The 13,539-nt window shown below is 37.7% G+C and overlaps 3 protein-coding genes across 3 annotated transcripts; all 3 read left to right on the forward strand.

Moving 5' to 3' along the window:
* The first annotated feature begins 4,892 nt into the window (after positions 1-4,892).
* Positions 4,893-5,815, forward strand: LOC129765471 (cx9C motif-containing protein 4). Its single transcript, XM_055765830.1, has 2 exons — positions 4,893-5,225; positions 5,503-5,815. The coding sequence occupies exons 1-2, from the start codon at positions 5,159-5,161 to the stop codon at positions 5,670-5,672; spliced, it is 237 nt and encodes a 78-aa protein (XP_055621805.1). The 5' UTR covers positions 4,893-5,158; the 3' UTR covers positions 5,673-5,815.
* Positions 5,795-6,406, forward strand: LOC129765472 (NADH dehydrogenase [ubiquinone] 1 alpha subcomplex assembly factor 8). Its single transcript, XM_055765831.1, has 3 exons — positions 5,795-6,148; positions 6,202-6,248; positions 6,313-6,406. The coding sequence occupies exon 1, from the start codon at positions 5,930-5,932 to the stop codon at positions 6,125-6,127; it is 198 nt and encodes a 65-aa protein (XP_055621806.1). The 5' UTR covers positions 5,795-5,929; the 3' UTR covers positions 6,128-6,148; positions 6,202-6,248; positions 6,313-6,406.
* On the forward strand, positions 6,054-7,729 carry LOC129765469 (GPI mannosyltransferase 1). The gene is made up of 3 exons (XM_055765829.1): positions 6,054-6,148; positions 6,202-6,248; positions 6,313-7,729. Exon 3 carries the CDS (start codon positions 6,330-6,332, stop codon positions 7,665-7,667), a length of 1,338 nt encoding a protein of 445 aa, XP_055621804.1. The 5' UTR covers positions 6,054-6,148; positions 6,202-6,248; positions 6,313-6,329; the 3' UTR covers positions 7,668-7,729.
* The last annotated feature ends 5,810 nt before the right edge of the window (positions 7,730-13,539 follow it).

Below are 13,539 nucleotides of genomic sequence, written 5' to 3' on the forward strand. Positions count from 1 at the left end.
ACTGATGTAACAAACGAACAGGATTCGCAAGAAAAAAGTTACGTTTGAAAGGCAAATGAAAAAACGTATTCGTACGGAAACTAGAATAAGCGTTTCATTCAAATTGTTCAATTTTCGAAAGTTCAAGTGAATGGATTTGATTCGTACGAAAACAAGAATACAAATGGGACATAATTTCGAATGTTTTCTATTCGTTCGAAAACAAGAATGAGGGTGGATATTTGTCGCTTTTTTAATGCCGAAAACGAAACCTCGGAACATTTGTTCTGCAATTGCGGAGCTCCGCTTGGATGGCACTAGCGTTCCCAGTGAAACTTTGGCCTTCTCAATGGAGGTATTACTTGTGTCATTTGTATTAGTAGTGCTTAGTTAAGATTTGAGAGTGGCAAGCTCTAGAATACGCGTAACCACAGTGCAATTCGGAAGAAATTTCTTTGACGAAAAATCCTCCGGTCAGAACGGGAATCGAACCCGGAGTTCTAACAAGACGCTTAAATACTTTGATATGGAGATGGTATTCATGGCTTCTCTTAAGAGTTCTATAATCTTAGCTTCAGAAAATAAGGAGTTATACCGTGGAAACTCCATGAGATCGTTCGCCATCCGTCATCAAGAAGCATGAGAATCGATTCGCTTGGAGAATCGCTGGAGAAATTCTAATAAAAACATCATGACGATTTATGCAACTATCCAGTCGTGCAACAAACGGAGAAACATCCAGAAGCTTCACCTGGAAAATGTTTTTGATCCATCCATTTTATAGTTACCACCCAAGACTATCGCGCAAGAAACCCAAAAGGGTCACGTTTTAAAATAATTCATTTCTGTAGCTTTTCTGCAAATAAATAAGTTCTTCAATTGTAAAATACTTTTTGGTTGTAAATTGCATCTATCTGAGGAAGTTACATACAAATTCACATTCAATGTAATGTAAATGTAATGTACTAATGCATGTAAATGGGCGCTCAGTGGACCATATTTTTGAGTTATTATAGAATAACTACGCCTACATGAAAATGGAGTTCTTGGAGAAATTTTTTTTGATGCCAAATGTCTTAAAATTGCATGAAACGTCGAGCTCTACTATCAACTCGAGAAAAAAAAATGTCAAAAATCGACATTCGCTCGAATCGCTTTTTCGATGAAAATGATCATCTCGATGAATCATATAGAACATCTTGCGAAATGTTGATTTACACGATAAAATACCCAATACAAAATATTAGCTCAATCGGACTTCATCGCAGACGTTAAAATTTATGTTTTTGGAAAAACCGAAAAATCACCGGAAATCGGAGGTTTAAAAAAAATTCGATGCTAAATGACTTTTAATTTTATTTCATTTATTCATCATTGTATGTCCCTGAGCGTCCGCGGGATAATCGGAGACCGCTCGAAACCGAACGGTGACTGTCTGCTGATAAGATGGCGAAAAATGTGCCAAGTGCCCAGCCCACTTGATCGCTAAACTCAAGGCGCCTCTATATATACCAGGTGAAACAATCATATGAAATGCACTTTCAGCCATATAGGAATTGCTGTCGGTATTGTTTACAAACAACATCAGAACGCTTCCGGCGGCTATCTACAAACTGCTACGACGCTTATTCGAACATTGCCTAATATGTTCGGCATTCGCGAATTTATGTGAAAAAGAAGGGATGATTTTGTGGAATTTCATTCTCATTTCCACTACTCTCGCATGTGAAAATGCAAAAATGGCGTATCCTAGCAATAACAAAACAAACAACCCCCGCTCCACAAACCGTAATCCCCTTCTTATTGAAGTGATGATGTTGCTTCACCTATTATACATTGATATTAGCGTCTTGGCTAAACTGACGATGCCCGTGTTGCCAGAACTGGACATGCCACACGATTAAAAACACATACATACTCGATACAGGTTCGTTATAACCGTAATTTGTGCGAGAGTGAGGGAGACAGAGAAATGTATGAAATTGCAGGTTACGGAGGCGTATGTTAAAATTGGAGAAGATCATCACAATCAATTTTCGAGGAAACCAAATCTGATATGAAGGTTGCCTTCGCTGCATCTCTCCGTAAGCTCAGCAAATCGAGTCCGATCAATTTACAACGATCCTCATAGCTTGATAGATTCAAAAGGTCACTCCAGGGCAAATTACGTAGAGCGAATCGGACGAATTTTTGCTGGATCGCCTCAATTCGATGGACACTATTTTGGTAGTCGGGAGACCATACTGTGCACGCATATTCAAGAGTAGACCGCACTAGAGCACAATAGAGAGCTTTGATACAATATGGGTCTTTGAACAGCTTGGTTATTAGGACGATACCAAGATCCTTGATAGTCATAAGACGGTTCAAAGAAATGTTGTGTATGTTATACGAAAAAATTACGGGCGATTGTTTCCGCTTGAACGATTTGTCTGAACACTTTACCGGATTTAAAACCATTCTATTTGTTTCGCACCATTCAGCAAAAACATCGAGTTGTTGCTGAAGAAATATCGCATCATCGTCACTATTGACTGTGTAGAACAATTCAAAACCGTCCGCATGTACAAGCTTATGACACTTTACACAAAAATTATTGCCACCCGAAAATAAGATGAAACGGTGTCGCCAATTTTCACTGACATCACACAGTCAGTAAGATATAACTGTAACCAGTTCAAAAGAAAACTACTAACTAATCCAATGCGTTGGAGTTTTGCGACGCCTATGTCATGATTTTTCGCTATTCAAACGTTCCAAAAGATTGGCGGATGACAAAAATGTCAGGCCTTTTAGGAACAAATCAATCGATAGCATAGAGGATAACATTAGATAAAAATTGCTTGGCTATCTCGATATCGCAGTCATTAAGAATGTTATCCCAGTTGATACTTGTGAAGAAACGATTAATTGAAGAAAAATTAGCTTTACGATAATCGTAGTAAGTTGACTCGATCGTTCCAACATAAACGAGTGGTGACGATTCAAGCAATTAAACAAGAAGCGCAGGGTGATGATAATATATCTCAACCCTCCTGTACTCGCGTGCAAAATCATAACACGTATACTCGCGCACGGTGTCACAGACCGAAAGTTGAAATTCTCTGTAATGTTGCTATTGCATATTTTCTAGGTTTTATTGGCTTCATTTGAAGAAGAGGGTATAATTGAATGAAAAAAAACTCTAGAAAATATATTTCTTCGTCTTTATTCAGTTTTAATAGTGCCTCCTCAAAAAAGTGTAATTTTCGATACTCCAACACAAATCTCGAAATTCGACTTTTTTTCTGTTATTAATCAAAGGTATTCAACTGAATATAATTCATGAAAGCATAAAAAGCTAGGAAATAACATAGAAACATATTAATCGATTGTGGTTTCCTTTGGGGTGAAAATCAGAAATTACCATAACTGCATGCTCGAGACAAACATATTTCATACTTTTCATGCAGTTGTAGCGTGTTTTTGGGTGTATTTTCGAAAATAAGAATGTATAACGACCTTCTAGATAGTTACAAGATGATAAAGGTTCTGGAATTTCAAGTTTTCATATTTCTAATATTCTTTGGGCCTGATTCTCGAATACACTTCACGGTGGAAACGAAATGAAACGTATCCGCGATGACAACGGTACGGTATCGACATCTGGATACGAGATTAGTTTCCCACTAAACTTATCATTATAATATCAAATTATCTTCAGATGAAATTTTTGTATGAGATTATTATATCACATGATGAAAACACAGTTTTCCACTCACATTGAATACCAGTTTTATACGAAGAAGTTAATTTTCATTAATGATTTTTTATTTGAAAAGTGCTCATTCTGCCTGAAAACTCATAATTATCTTCGACACTTCACTAACTCGTAAAACGTAGTTCAATGGCGTGTCGTTTATTTCGTTTCCACCGTGAAGTGTATTCGAGAATCAAGCCCTTTGTTCTCTGTGTTCTTGGTGAACTTAAAATTAAAAATGTTTTTTTCATGGGGCGCAAAAAGATAATATAAAAGGATTTCTAAGAACATCCTGCGACTTGTTTTCTTGTCGATATTGTTCAATCCATATATTATAAAAAAATATCCCCGAAGCTGTAACTATAAAAATGACCATAAGACACCGATTAGTTTTTAGTTTACAGTTTACAAATCTTCCACAAGTGCATCTCATTCATAATTGTATATATGTATGACCATTGTATTTAGCGGATAACTATACGAAAGTCAAACATTTGTATTTTTCTGTTAAACGTATGAATATAACAACAAATAATATATAAATCCGTTCAACCCGGTGACAAAAAACGTTTAAATCAAATAAAAATAGTCCGGTAATGATCTTATGCATTATATTCAATAAATATTCCACGCCACTAGCACTAATTTATACATTTTATTGGACAATACTCTAAAATAAAATAAAGGGTACTTGTCCAAAAAAGTTTCACCTATACTCGTGTCGGTGTGTAACCAGAAACGTTAAAAAAGTGGCACACGTCCTCTTTGTATCAACACATGCGGTACGTTAAACGATGACGAACAACGAATAACAAAGTTAGAGAGAATCGCAAAGTCGTAATATTGATATTTTCTGAGAAATGAATGAATTATTGATTTCTCGGTCTCACAGACCTCTGCGCGAGTATAAGAGTGTTTTCACTAAAGTGGAAGGAGCTTTGATCACTGTTATGTTGTGGACCATTTCTGAATTGATGAAGCATAGGTCGAGCATACGATTGTTATCGTTGAGGATTCCGTTCATTTAATTGCACGAAACGTCGAAAACGAATTTCAAACCCGATCTTATTCCGAAATAAAGTTGAATAATAACACTTTACTGAAGACAAATATCTATGTGATTGTCTTTGGTTTTAACAACGTGAAATATTGCATGAAACATTTCCATCACTGTCACTACGAATGTTTTGCTCCTCAACTTTATAATATTTTCAATTCTCGTCACAATAAATCAGAATATCAGTGTTTTTTTCGGTAGAAAAATAAAAGGCTTTTCTCTGCAACCATAGAACGGAGAGTCGAATATTAGTTTGTTGAAAAGCTCCACTTTAAACTAAATATCAACGACTGCGCGCTTATTACGGTGGAACACATTCTAGTGAAACCGGCCGGAGTTTCGCGATACCTTCCTATTTATTTCGAATGGATCTTCTACGTTGAATGTCTAGTAACAGATCGAAGGATCCTTGCAAAGTATCAGCCTGTCGGATCCAGACTTGTCTGAAAGGTAAAACTATCGGACAATTATGTGAATTTGAGATGTGTTTTGAAAATATTATATAACCTAACCTAAATCAGCTCAGCTGGTAAGATTCCGAGCATTGCAGTACGAATTTATATAGGCAATCCTGCGACGATGAAGGAATGTCTGCACTGGAAGTAGGCTCGGGATTATTATTCCTATGAATTCACTACAACAATTTCTTTCTGTTCTTTTCTTCATCGGTATTAAAAGTATTGCTTGAGAATTATTTTACTTAACCTTTCCGTCCTGTATCCAACAGAACACAATTTTGACGAAACCCGATGCTATGGAGTGTTGGAGGACATGCGCCAGTGTTGTTTGAAGTGGCACAAAGTATCGCTCTGTTGCTCCGGTATCAAACTGGACCGTGATTATTCTCTGGATCAGGCTGCCGCCGATCGAGAAAGGAAAGAAAAACTGAACAAATAGATACATATACATAACTGAACAAATAGATAAATATACTGGCAATGAACTACGATCCGCGCCGACGAGTTATTGCCCCCAAGCGTAACTGGATTCAACGCAACCCCCGACTGTTCACAAGCATCTTCATCTCATCTGCGCTGTTGGTCTTTTTCTCGAAACCCCTTTACGACGCGTTCCTGGCGGAACAAAGGCCTGCTAGCAGAGAGCTTCGTTCGATACGAATTGGTCCTAAGTAGAGAACGAATTTGGGTGGAAGGATGGAATCGGTGAAGAAGGCTAACCAGAGGTTGAAAAATTATCCTGCTTTGTTGGCCAAGTGTTCGGTTCCTGCTGCTGCTTATGCCGCTTGTGTAACCACGGATCTAAACGTTTCCCACAAGATGTGTGAGAAAGAGTTTCAGTTATTCAAAGAGTGTTTGCAAAAAGCAGCTAGTGAAATGAAGACAAAATTATGACTCTTTCCAAACATGAACAGTGTAATGAACAGGTAGCGAATGTGTGAGGTTCTACTAATCAATTTACATTATAGGTAGTTTTTACTAATGTTACACATCGGAGAAATATAATCATTAAATAGTGAGTCTCTTGATCTATTTTATTTCATTTTAATAGAAGTTGAAATTCGCACATTTCATTTTAGAGTCGACGACTTCAACCATGATGTCCTTCAAGAAGCACCTAATAATCAGCATTGCTATACGGATATTTCTCGTATACTACGGAGAAGTACAGGACAGTCTCTCAGATGTCCAATACACTGATGTCGACTATCGTGTAGTCACAGACGGAGCTAGTCATGTATTAAATTTGAACTCACCATTCAAAAGGCATACCTATCGGTATACCCCTCTACTAGCGTACTTGGTCCTACCAAATTTATTGATTCACCAAAGTTTCGGGAAATTTATCTTCTCTTTGTTTGATTTGTTGATTGGAGTTCTGATCAAATGGATTCTACTAGATTGCTACCGAGGAAACAAAATATCAATAGAAAAAAAGTTACTGAAACTGGAATCCCTAAACAATCGTAACAAATATCTTATCAAACGGAAAAACGAGATCCTGAACAGCAACAATGAATCGCTACCACCAAAATACATACGGATGACCGAACTGAGCGCCTATTTTTGGCTGTACAATCCACTTACGATGGTTATTGCAACCAGAGGAAACGGAGACTGCGTTTCTTGCTCGCTTGTGCTGATTGCTCTGTATTTCATGCTCAGGAATCAACAAACCATAGTTCAATACTTTCTGGCCGGAGTTTTCCTCGGTCTGTCGATCCATTTTCGCCTCTACCCAGTCGGATTCTGTTTAGCCTTCTTTTTGGCCACTTATGATAAACCTCTGGATACAGTCAAGGATTATGTACGAGCACTCTTCAAGCCGAACATACAGCAACTCGCGCTAGCTGTTGGAACCATTGTGGCACTCGCAGCATCAACAGCCTTCTTTTATTTCCTCTACGGATATCAGTTTATCTACGAGTCTATTCTGTATCACCTTGTCCGCAAGGATACCCGTCACAATTTCTCCCTTTACTTCTACCTACAATACCTAAGCTCTAACCACTCAGTTTCCCTGCTGGAGAAAATCTTCACATTCCTACCCCAACTGATCCTGATCGTGATGCTGACCGTCCGCTATGGCAAACATCGCCAAACCTTAGGCTTTTCGCTGTTTACCATCGCGTTTGTGATGGTTACCTACAATCCGGTGGTCACGTCGCAGTACTTTGTGTGGTTCCTATCGTTGCTGCCACTCAGCGTGAAGAACTTCAAGAACATTGGCATACGAAAGGCGGTTTTCATTCCCGTCATGTGGTGTATCTCCCAGGGTGGCTGGCTGCTGCCGGCCTATCTGCTCGAATACAAGGGTTGGAACACGTTTGAGTTTATCTGGATCCAGAGTATTGTGTTTTTCTTCTCCAACATATTGATTCTGCAAGTGTTAATCAGCAACTATGATGTGAGCTATAATTATAAAATTGACTGAGAGCTAGTTGAGGAAAAGGTTTTGTGAATAAAATATTTATAACTTATGTATTTCTTAAGAAACTTATGCTTTTTTTCATACAACAAAGAAAATGAATGTCGATTTCGTAAATAAGATTGTTAAGGTTATTTGAATTTTTTTGGACAACGCGAGCGATGACATATAGCAAAGATACGGGTATCTGTACAGAAAGATGCTAGCTTTAAAGGGTGTCCCACATCTAAATGCTGCAGAAAATTGACTAGTTGACCGATCCTTTTCAAACATTCAGACAATAAAATATAGCCCATTAGTGAACTTTTGACATATTTATTTCATTCAACTTCAATACCATAACCGTATGCTCGCACCTTACGCTTAGCATCACTCATAAGGTTCTATACAATGTCTGGCTGCAGCATCTTCTGTACAGATAACCGCTTTTTCATCATGTATCCCTTAGATTTGACCTCCTTGAGGTGCTTCCGTAGTGGTACCTGCACCATAATAGCCCAGTATTTTTCGATGGGACTTGAGCCCATGAGCAGATCGCTTGCATGTGTTCCTTGGCAAACTTTTAAATCTCTGCTTTCTCATTTACGCCGGAACATCAAACTTGTGCTGGCAGGTGGAGAACAGTAACTCCAGAAGCTGTTCCGATGGAAGAGTTGAGTCGGGAACTAATTGGGGTACAAATTGAAAATCGAAAATCGAGCACATCGTGAAAATTGTCTAATTTCAAACGCTTATTGCTCAGTCATTTCATGATAGATTGATGAAATTTTTGCGTCAATCGATTTCGGCACTCCATACCAATTTTTTATATCGAAGAAAATAATATATGTCATGAAACGAACTATCGAACAATTAAAAAATCTCAACCCCTATCCTAACGGATACCCACTTCTGATTGGTCGAAATTGACGACATATGCGGCGGATCCCTAACAGAGACATCAAAACCAAGCTGCCTGGGGGAAATCGGCATTGCAAATACATGATAGTTGGCAGAGCTTTTGTTCCCACCGAAATGTGTTCCCTAAAGCCGGGTTCAGACGGTGCGAGCAAGCATACGAGTCGGTCTAGTCAGTTACTGCAGTGCAGCTACTCACACCGTGTGAACACATCATGCCAGTTATTGTCATGTGTGATCCGGCGTGCGAGCTACTTCAAAGTTTTTTGAATTTACTCGCACTCGCATGCTTCAAAACGTCAAAAACAGAATTTAGCGTTCGAATCAGGGATGCCAAATGTAAAGAAATGTCTCTATTTTTAAGATATTTGAAAATATGCGAAGATATTTATAGACTTGAAAATTATTGGAAAAACAAATAAAACCCTCATAGTTTCTTAACGAAATCATTGTTATTCTGTTTTGCACGCTGGCGGGGCACGCTTTCTTTTTGAGATAGTTTTCTGGAGAATGTCTAATATAGAATCATTATCAGGCACAATTTTCATTCAAAATTCACTCACAACTTGCGAAAAAAAGTAAGGTTCTAAGAAACAGAATACATATTCGATTTAAAAAAGTACATTTTCATTCATTATTTTAATTTTTGACGCGTGTGAATAAAATTTTAAAAAGTCTTCTAGACTATCATTTAAAGCATCACATACTTCCGGAATTATCTTAGCTATGGATGCTTTCGAGATTCTAAAAAATATCGACAACAATCTGAACAATATTCCAGAAGAAAGGCATATCAATGTCATTTATATTATCACTCTTGCAGGTACAGCATCCTTCATGAGTGTATCTTGGCGTTGTATTTGTGGAGCAATTAAATTCAACAGTTTTTCCACTTGTTCAGGTGTTATTCTCAACACTGCTCTGTAATCTCTATAAAATTGTGTAATGATACATTCAACTGAAAACCTAAGATGAAAACTACCAATAAAGAAGTCGATTTCGGACCAATCATTTGACAAATTCGGACCTGATTGCTGTTTCTGACTATTTGATGGACATTTGAAAAATCGCCTGGCATCCCAGGTAAACCCGTGCCGTAGTATCTAGTTTCTCGCCAGCAGCTCACACTATGTGAACGGACAAGGCGAGTCAACCAATTGTCAAGCGAGTCCACCGGGTCAGTAGCTGCTCATTGTCAAGTCAGCTACTAGCAACGTATAAATGGGCCTTAACAGAGACATCAAAACCAAGCTGCATGAGGGAAATCTGCATTGCAAATAGAGATGTCTAAATTTCTCGTTTATTCGATTATCGATTAACCATGGGGCGGTTTTCAAATATTCGATTCATTCGAATAATAGTCTTTCAGTATTCGATTGATCGAGTGAATATTTATTTCTTGTAATCAAAATGAACAGACATTTATAATAAAAAAGTAACACTTACAGTTATATTAAATATAATTTTAAAATAAACATGATGCAGAATAATGATTTTTGTATATTAATGTATATTAATCAGTATATCAATAAATTTACCATTTCATGATTTTTTGCGGATGATTGAAAAAAGAGCACACCATGAAAATGATGCACAATATTTTCATTGCATCAACATACAATTTTTTTTGTTCAAAATTACCTGTTCTTCGAATGTTATTGATATAGCAGATTTGTTTGAAAATTTCTGCTCAAAAGAAGTTTACTTCTAGAATCAATTCCTTCTCCTTCTTCAATTCCGCCTTTTAACCCTGCAGACGCTGGATTCTTCTTCTCAGTCTCCTCCATCACCAGGGATTTTGTTCTTATGCTTCAACCGTAAATGGTTTAGCATATTCGATGAATTTCGACAAAACACCATGACGGTCAAACAAATTTTGCACTTTTTTTTTGAAAAAATGGTTCCCTTTTTCATTAATTGCGATTACTGTGATATTTTTTTTATCTAAAATATATATTTTTATTAAGGCTCATATGGCGTCAACCTGACGGGGCCGGGAGTTCAATATTTCGACAATGTTTGCCTTATAAATATGTTAGTAATATGTAACCGATTACTCGCGGTTGGCTCGAGGTTAGTATTACAAGTGTTTTCGTAATTGTGAAGTTGCTGTCTCCAATGCTCTGTACGTGTGCTCGACACGGGTTACTTCCTATTGGGATGCAGTTGACCATTAATCAGCAACGCCCCCTAGTCTGTACCCCATATCTAGCGTGGTGCGTTTTCTCGACTCAAGGAATCCAGGATAGAATGGTCACTAGCCAGCGCAATCATCAGCTCGTGTAGAGTTGTCATGAGCGGTACAACCTTTGGCTCTTGTTGAATGATCAGTGGACTGCACAACCTTTGGCCCGTGTATCTGTAAAGAGTTTGTGTAATTATTCGATGTATTCATATTTTAATTTTTCATTATTCGATACAAAATTACAGATATTCGATTATTTGAATTAATCGAACGATTAACCAACGTCTCTAATTGCAAATACATGAGAGTAGGGGCTTTTGTTCCCACCGAAATGTGTCCCCTAACAGAGACATTAAGACCAAATCATTATCGAAGAGTTCAATGTAATTCTTTATTCTTCAAACATATTCAAAATCAACAGATAGCCTACCGGAATCCTACGTCAACAATGCGGTAGTGTCTCGGACACAACTCTCTTGTGACTTTTTTTACAATGTTCGAAAAACTGACAGCGATAAAAATACAATATAAACAATACACTCTAAACTACTTCTATCCAAATTTTCAAAAGAAAATGCCCAATAGGTAATTTTCTACAACGATTTTCCGTGATGCAGGACCTGATTACGAACGCCACTTCACGGTGAAAACGAGATGAAGTGCATATAACCTAGCGTACAAATCGTTTCGTTTTCACCGTGAAGTGACGTTCGTGATCAGGCCCGAAATTCGATGTGGGACACCCTTTATTGGGTAGCTTACCTCACTTTATGACTCCTATTTCATACCCGAATCGATAACAGAAGACAAGACTTCAAATCTCATCTAATGACAATCTATGGTAACGTCATTCCGTTACTGTAGCCATCTCTCGTTGTTCACCGTGCAAAGTAATGGTCATTATGGTTTTAAGAGTATGGATGGTTTTAATAGCTGTAGCTGTAAATAGGGGTTCCATTCAATATCCGCCGATAACGGAACCTATGGAGTTCCAGGGTGTCACCCACGACGGAGACGAACAAAATAGTGGATAAAACGAAGTTTATTCAGGTGAACCATCATCACGTCAAGGGAATAAGCAGGATTCATTCACGAAATTATGGATGTGGCTCTTATCCGAGAGCCACAATGCTTTAATAATGCTAGTATTCGAGGAATCTACACAAAAATGTAGTCATCTCTATGGGCCTGATTCTCGAATACACTTCACGGTGGAAACGAAATAAACGGCACGCCATTGAACTACGTTTTACGAGTTAGTGAAGTGTCGAAGATAATGATGAGTTTTCAGGCAGAATGAGCACTTTTCAAATAAAAAATCATTAATGAAAATTAACCTCTTCGTATCAAACTGGTATTCAATGTGAGTGGAAAACTTTTGTTTTCTTCTTGTGATATAATAATCTCATACAAAAATTTCATCTGAAGATAATTTGATAATATAATGATAAATTTTCAAAATTTCAGATGAAATTTTTGTATGAGATTATTATATCACATGAAGAAAACAATGTTTTCAACTCACATTGAATACCAGTTTGATACGAAGAAGTTAATTTTCATTAATGATTTTTTATTTGAAAAGTGCTCATTATTATCTTCGACACTTCACTAACTCATAAAACGTAGTTCAATGGCGTGCCGTTTATTTCGTATCCACCGTGAAGTGTATTCGAGAATGAGGGCCACAAACTGCACCAAGAATAGCAATCCTTATACGGGATAACATTAGGTATTTACACATCACAGAATTGATCATATCGTGGCAATGCACTGCACTGCAAAAAAAAAACAAACAATTCTCGCGTAACTTTTGAAAAGGTCCAATGTAACATTTTCGTCAACTCGAGAAAAACGAAGTTGAAGACCCGAACATTAATCCGCGAATTGTCTTGAAAGGTATCGATCTCTATCATTACTTTCTCCACTAGCAGTCAAGAATAACTCTGAAAAACGAAACATAACTGTTGTTCTGTGATTTGAGCTTAAATTTGAAGCCTAGGAACGAAAAATGTTACATTGGACGTTTTGACTGCCGCGTTTGCACATTGGACATATTACGTTGCACGATGAGAATCTGAAACTAACTACTAAACAGCAATCCAAATATCAGCATTTCGATCTAAAGACAGATTATTGTTATTACTCACTCGTTGAATTACACTGAAATCGCTAACAACGCCCGTAAGAAACAAAAACTCAAAACGACCAAAGTACGACTTCGTGTTGTTTTGACTGCTTTGCTACTTCGGACGTTTCGAGCGTCGGTGGAAAGTGGCGTCTGAAATAACAGCCGAGTGCTTAAAATACGAATCTGCACATTGGATATTTTGACGTAGGACTACGTCTTTCATTTCTATACCGGGGTGTAAAATCAAAGTTTCGAAAACGAAAGCGTTACGCCGGAGACCGAGATTTTGAGTGTTAATAGCTCCTAAACAACTGAACGAAATGGTATGATAAACACTTCATTCGAAAGATAAAATGTCTACGCGTTATATACTTGTTACTTTTTGATCCAAAAACTTGTTTCAATAGTATTAAATTTGCTTTCAAAACATGCTATTGAAATCACCAATCGGTATATAAGCGAGCGCCGCTCGGAAATCCACTCAGTTCTAATTGAACAGCGATTGGAGCATGTTGTCGCTGTTGTGGTGAAGCTCTTCATTTATCATGAAAGCGCGGATGAACGGTGTCACCAAGAGCCTGTTTGTGCACCTTAGGCCAGAAGGGAATCCATCAGGAGGAGAGTGATGCTACAAACGGTTCCCCGGGAAGATCTCGAAGCAGCCG

Source organism: Toxorhynchites rutilus, chromosome 2 (genome assembly GCF_029784135.1).
Source record: "Toxorhynchites rutilus septentrionalis strain SRP chromosome 2, ASM2978413v1, whole genome shotgun sequence".
Classification (NCBI taxonomy): domain Eukaryota; kingdom Metazoa; phylum Arthropoda; class Insecta; order Diptera; family Culicidae; genus Toxorhynchites; species Toxorhynchites rutilus.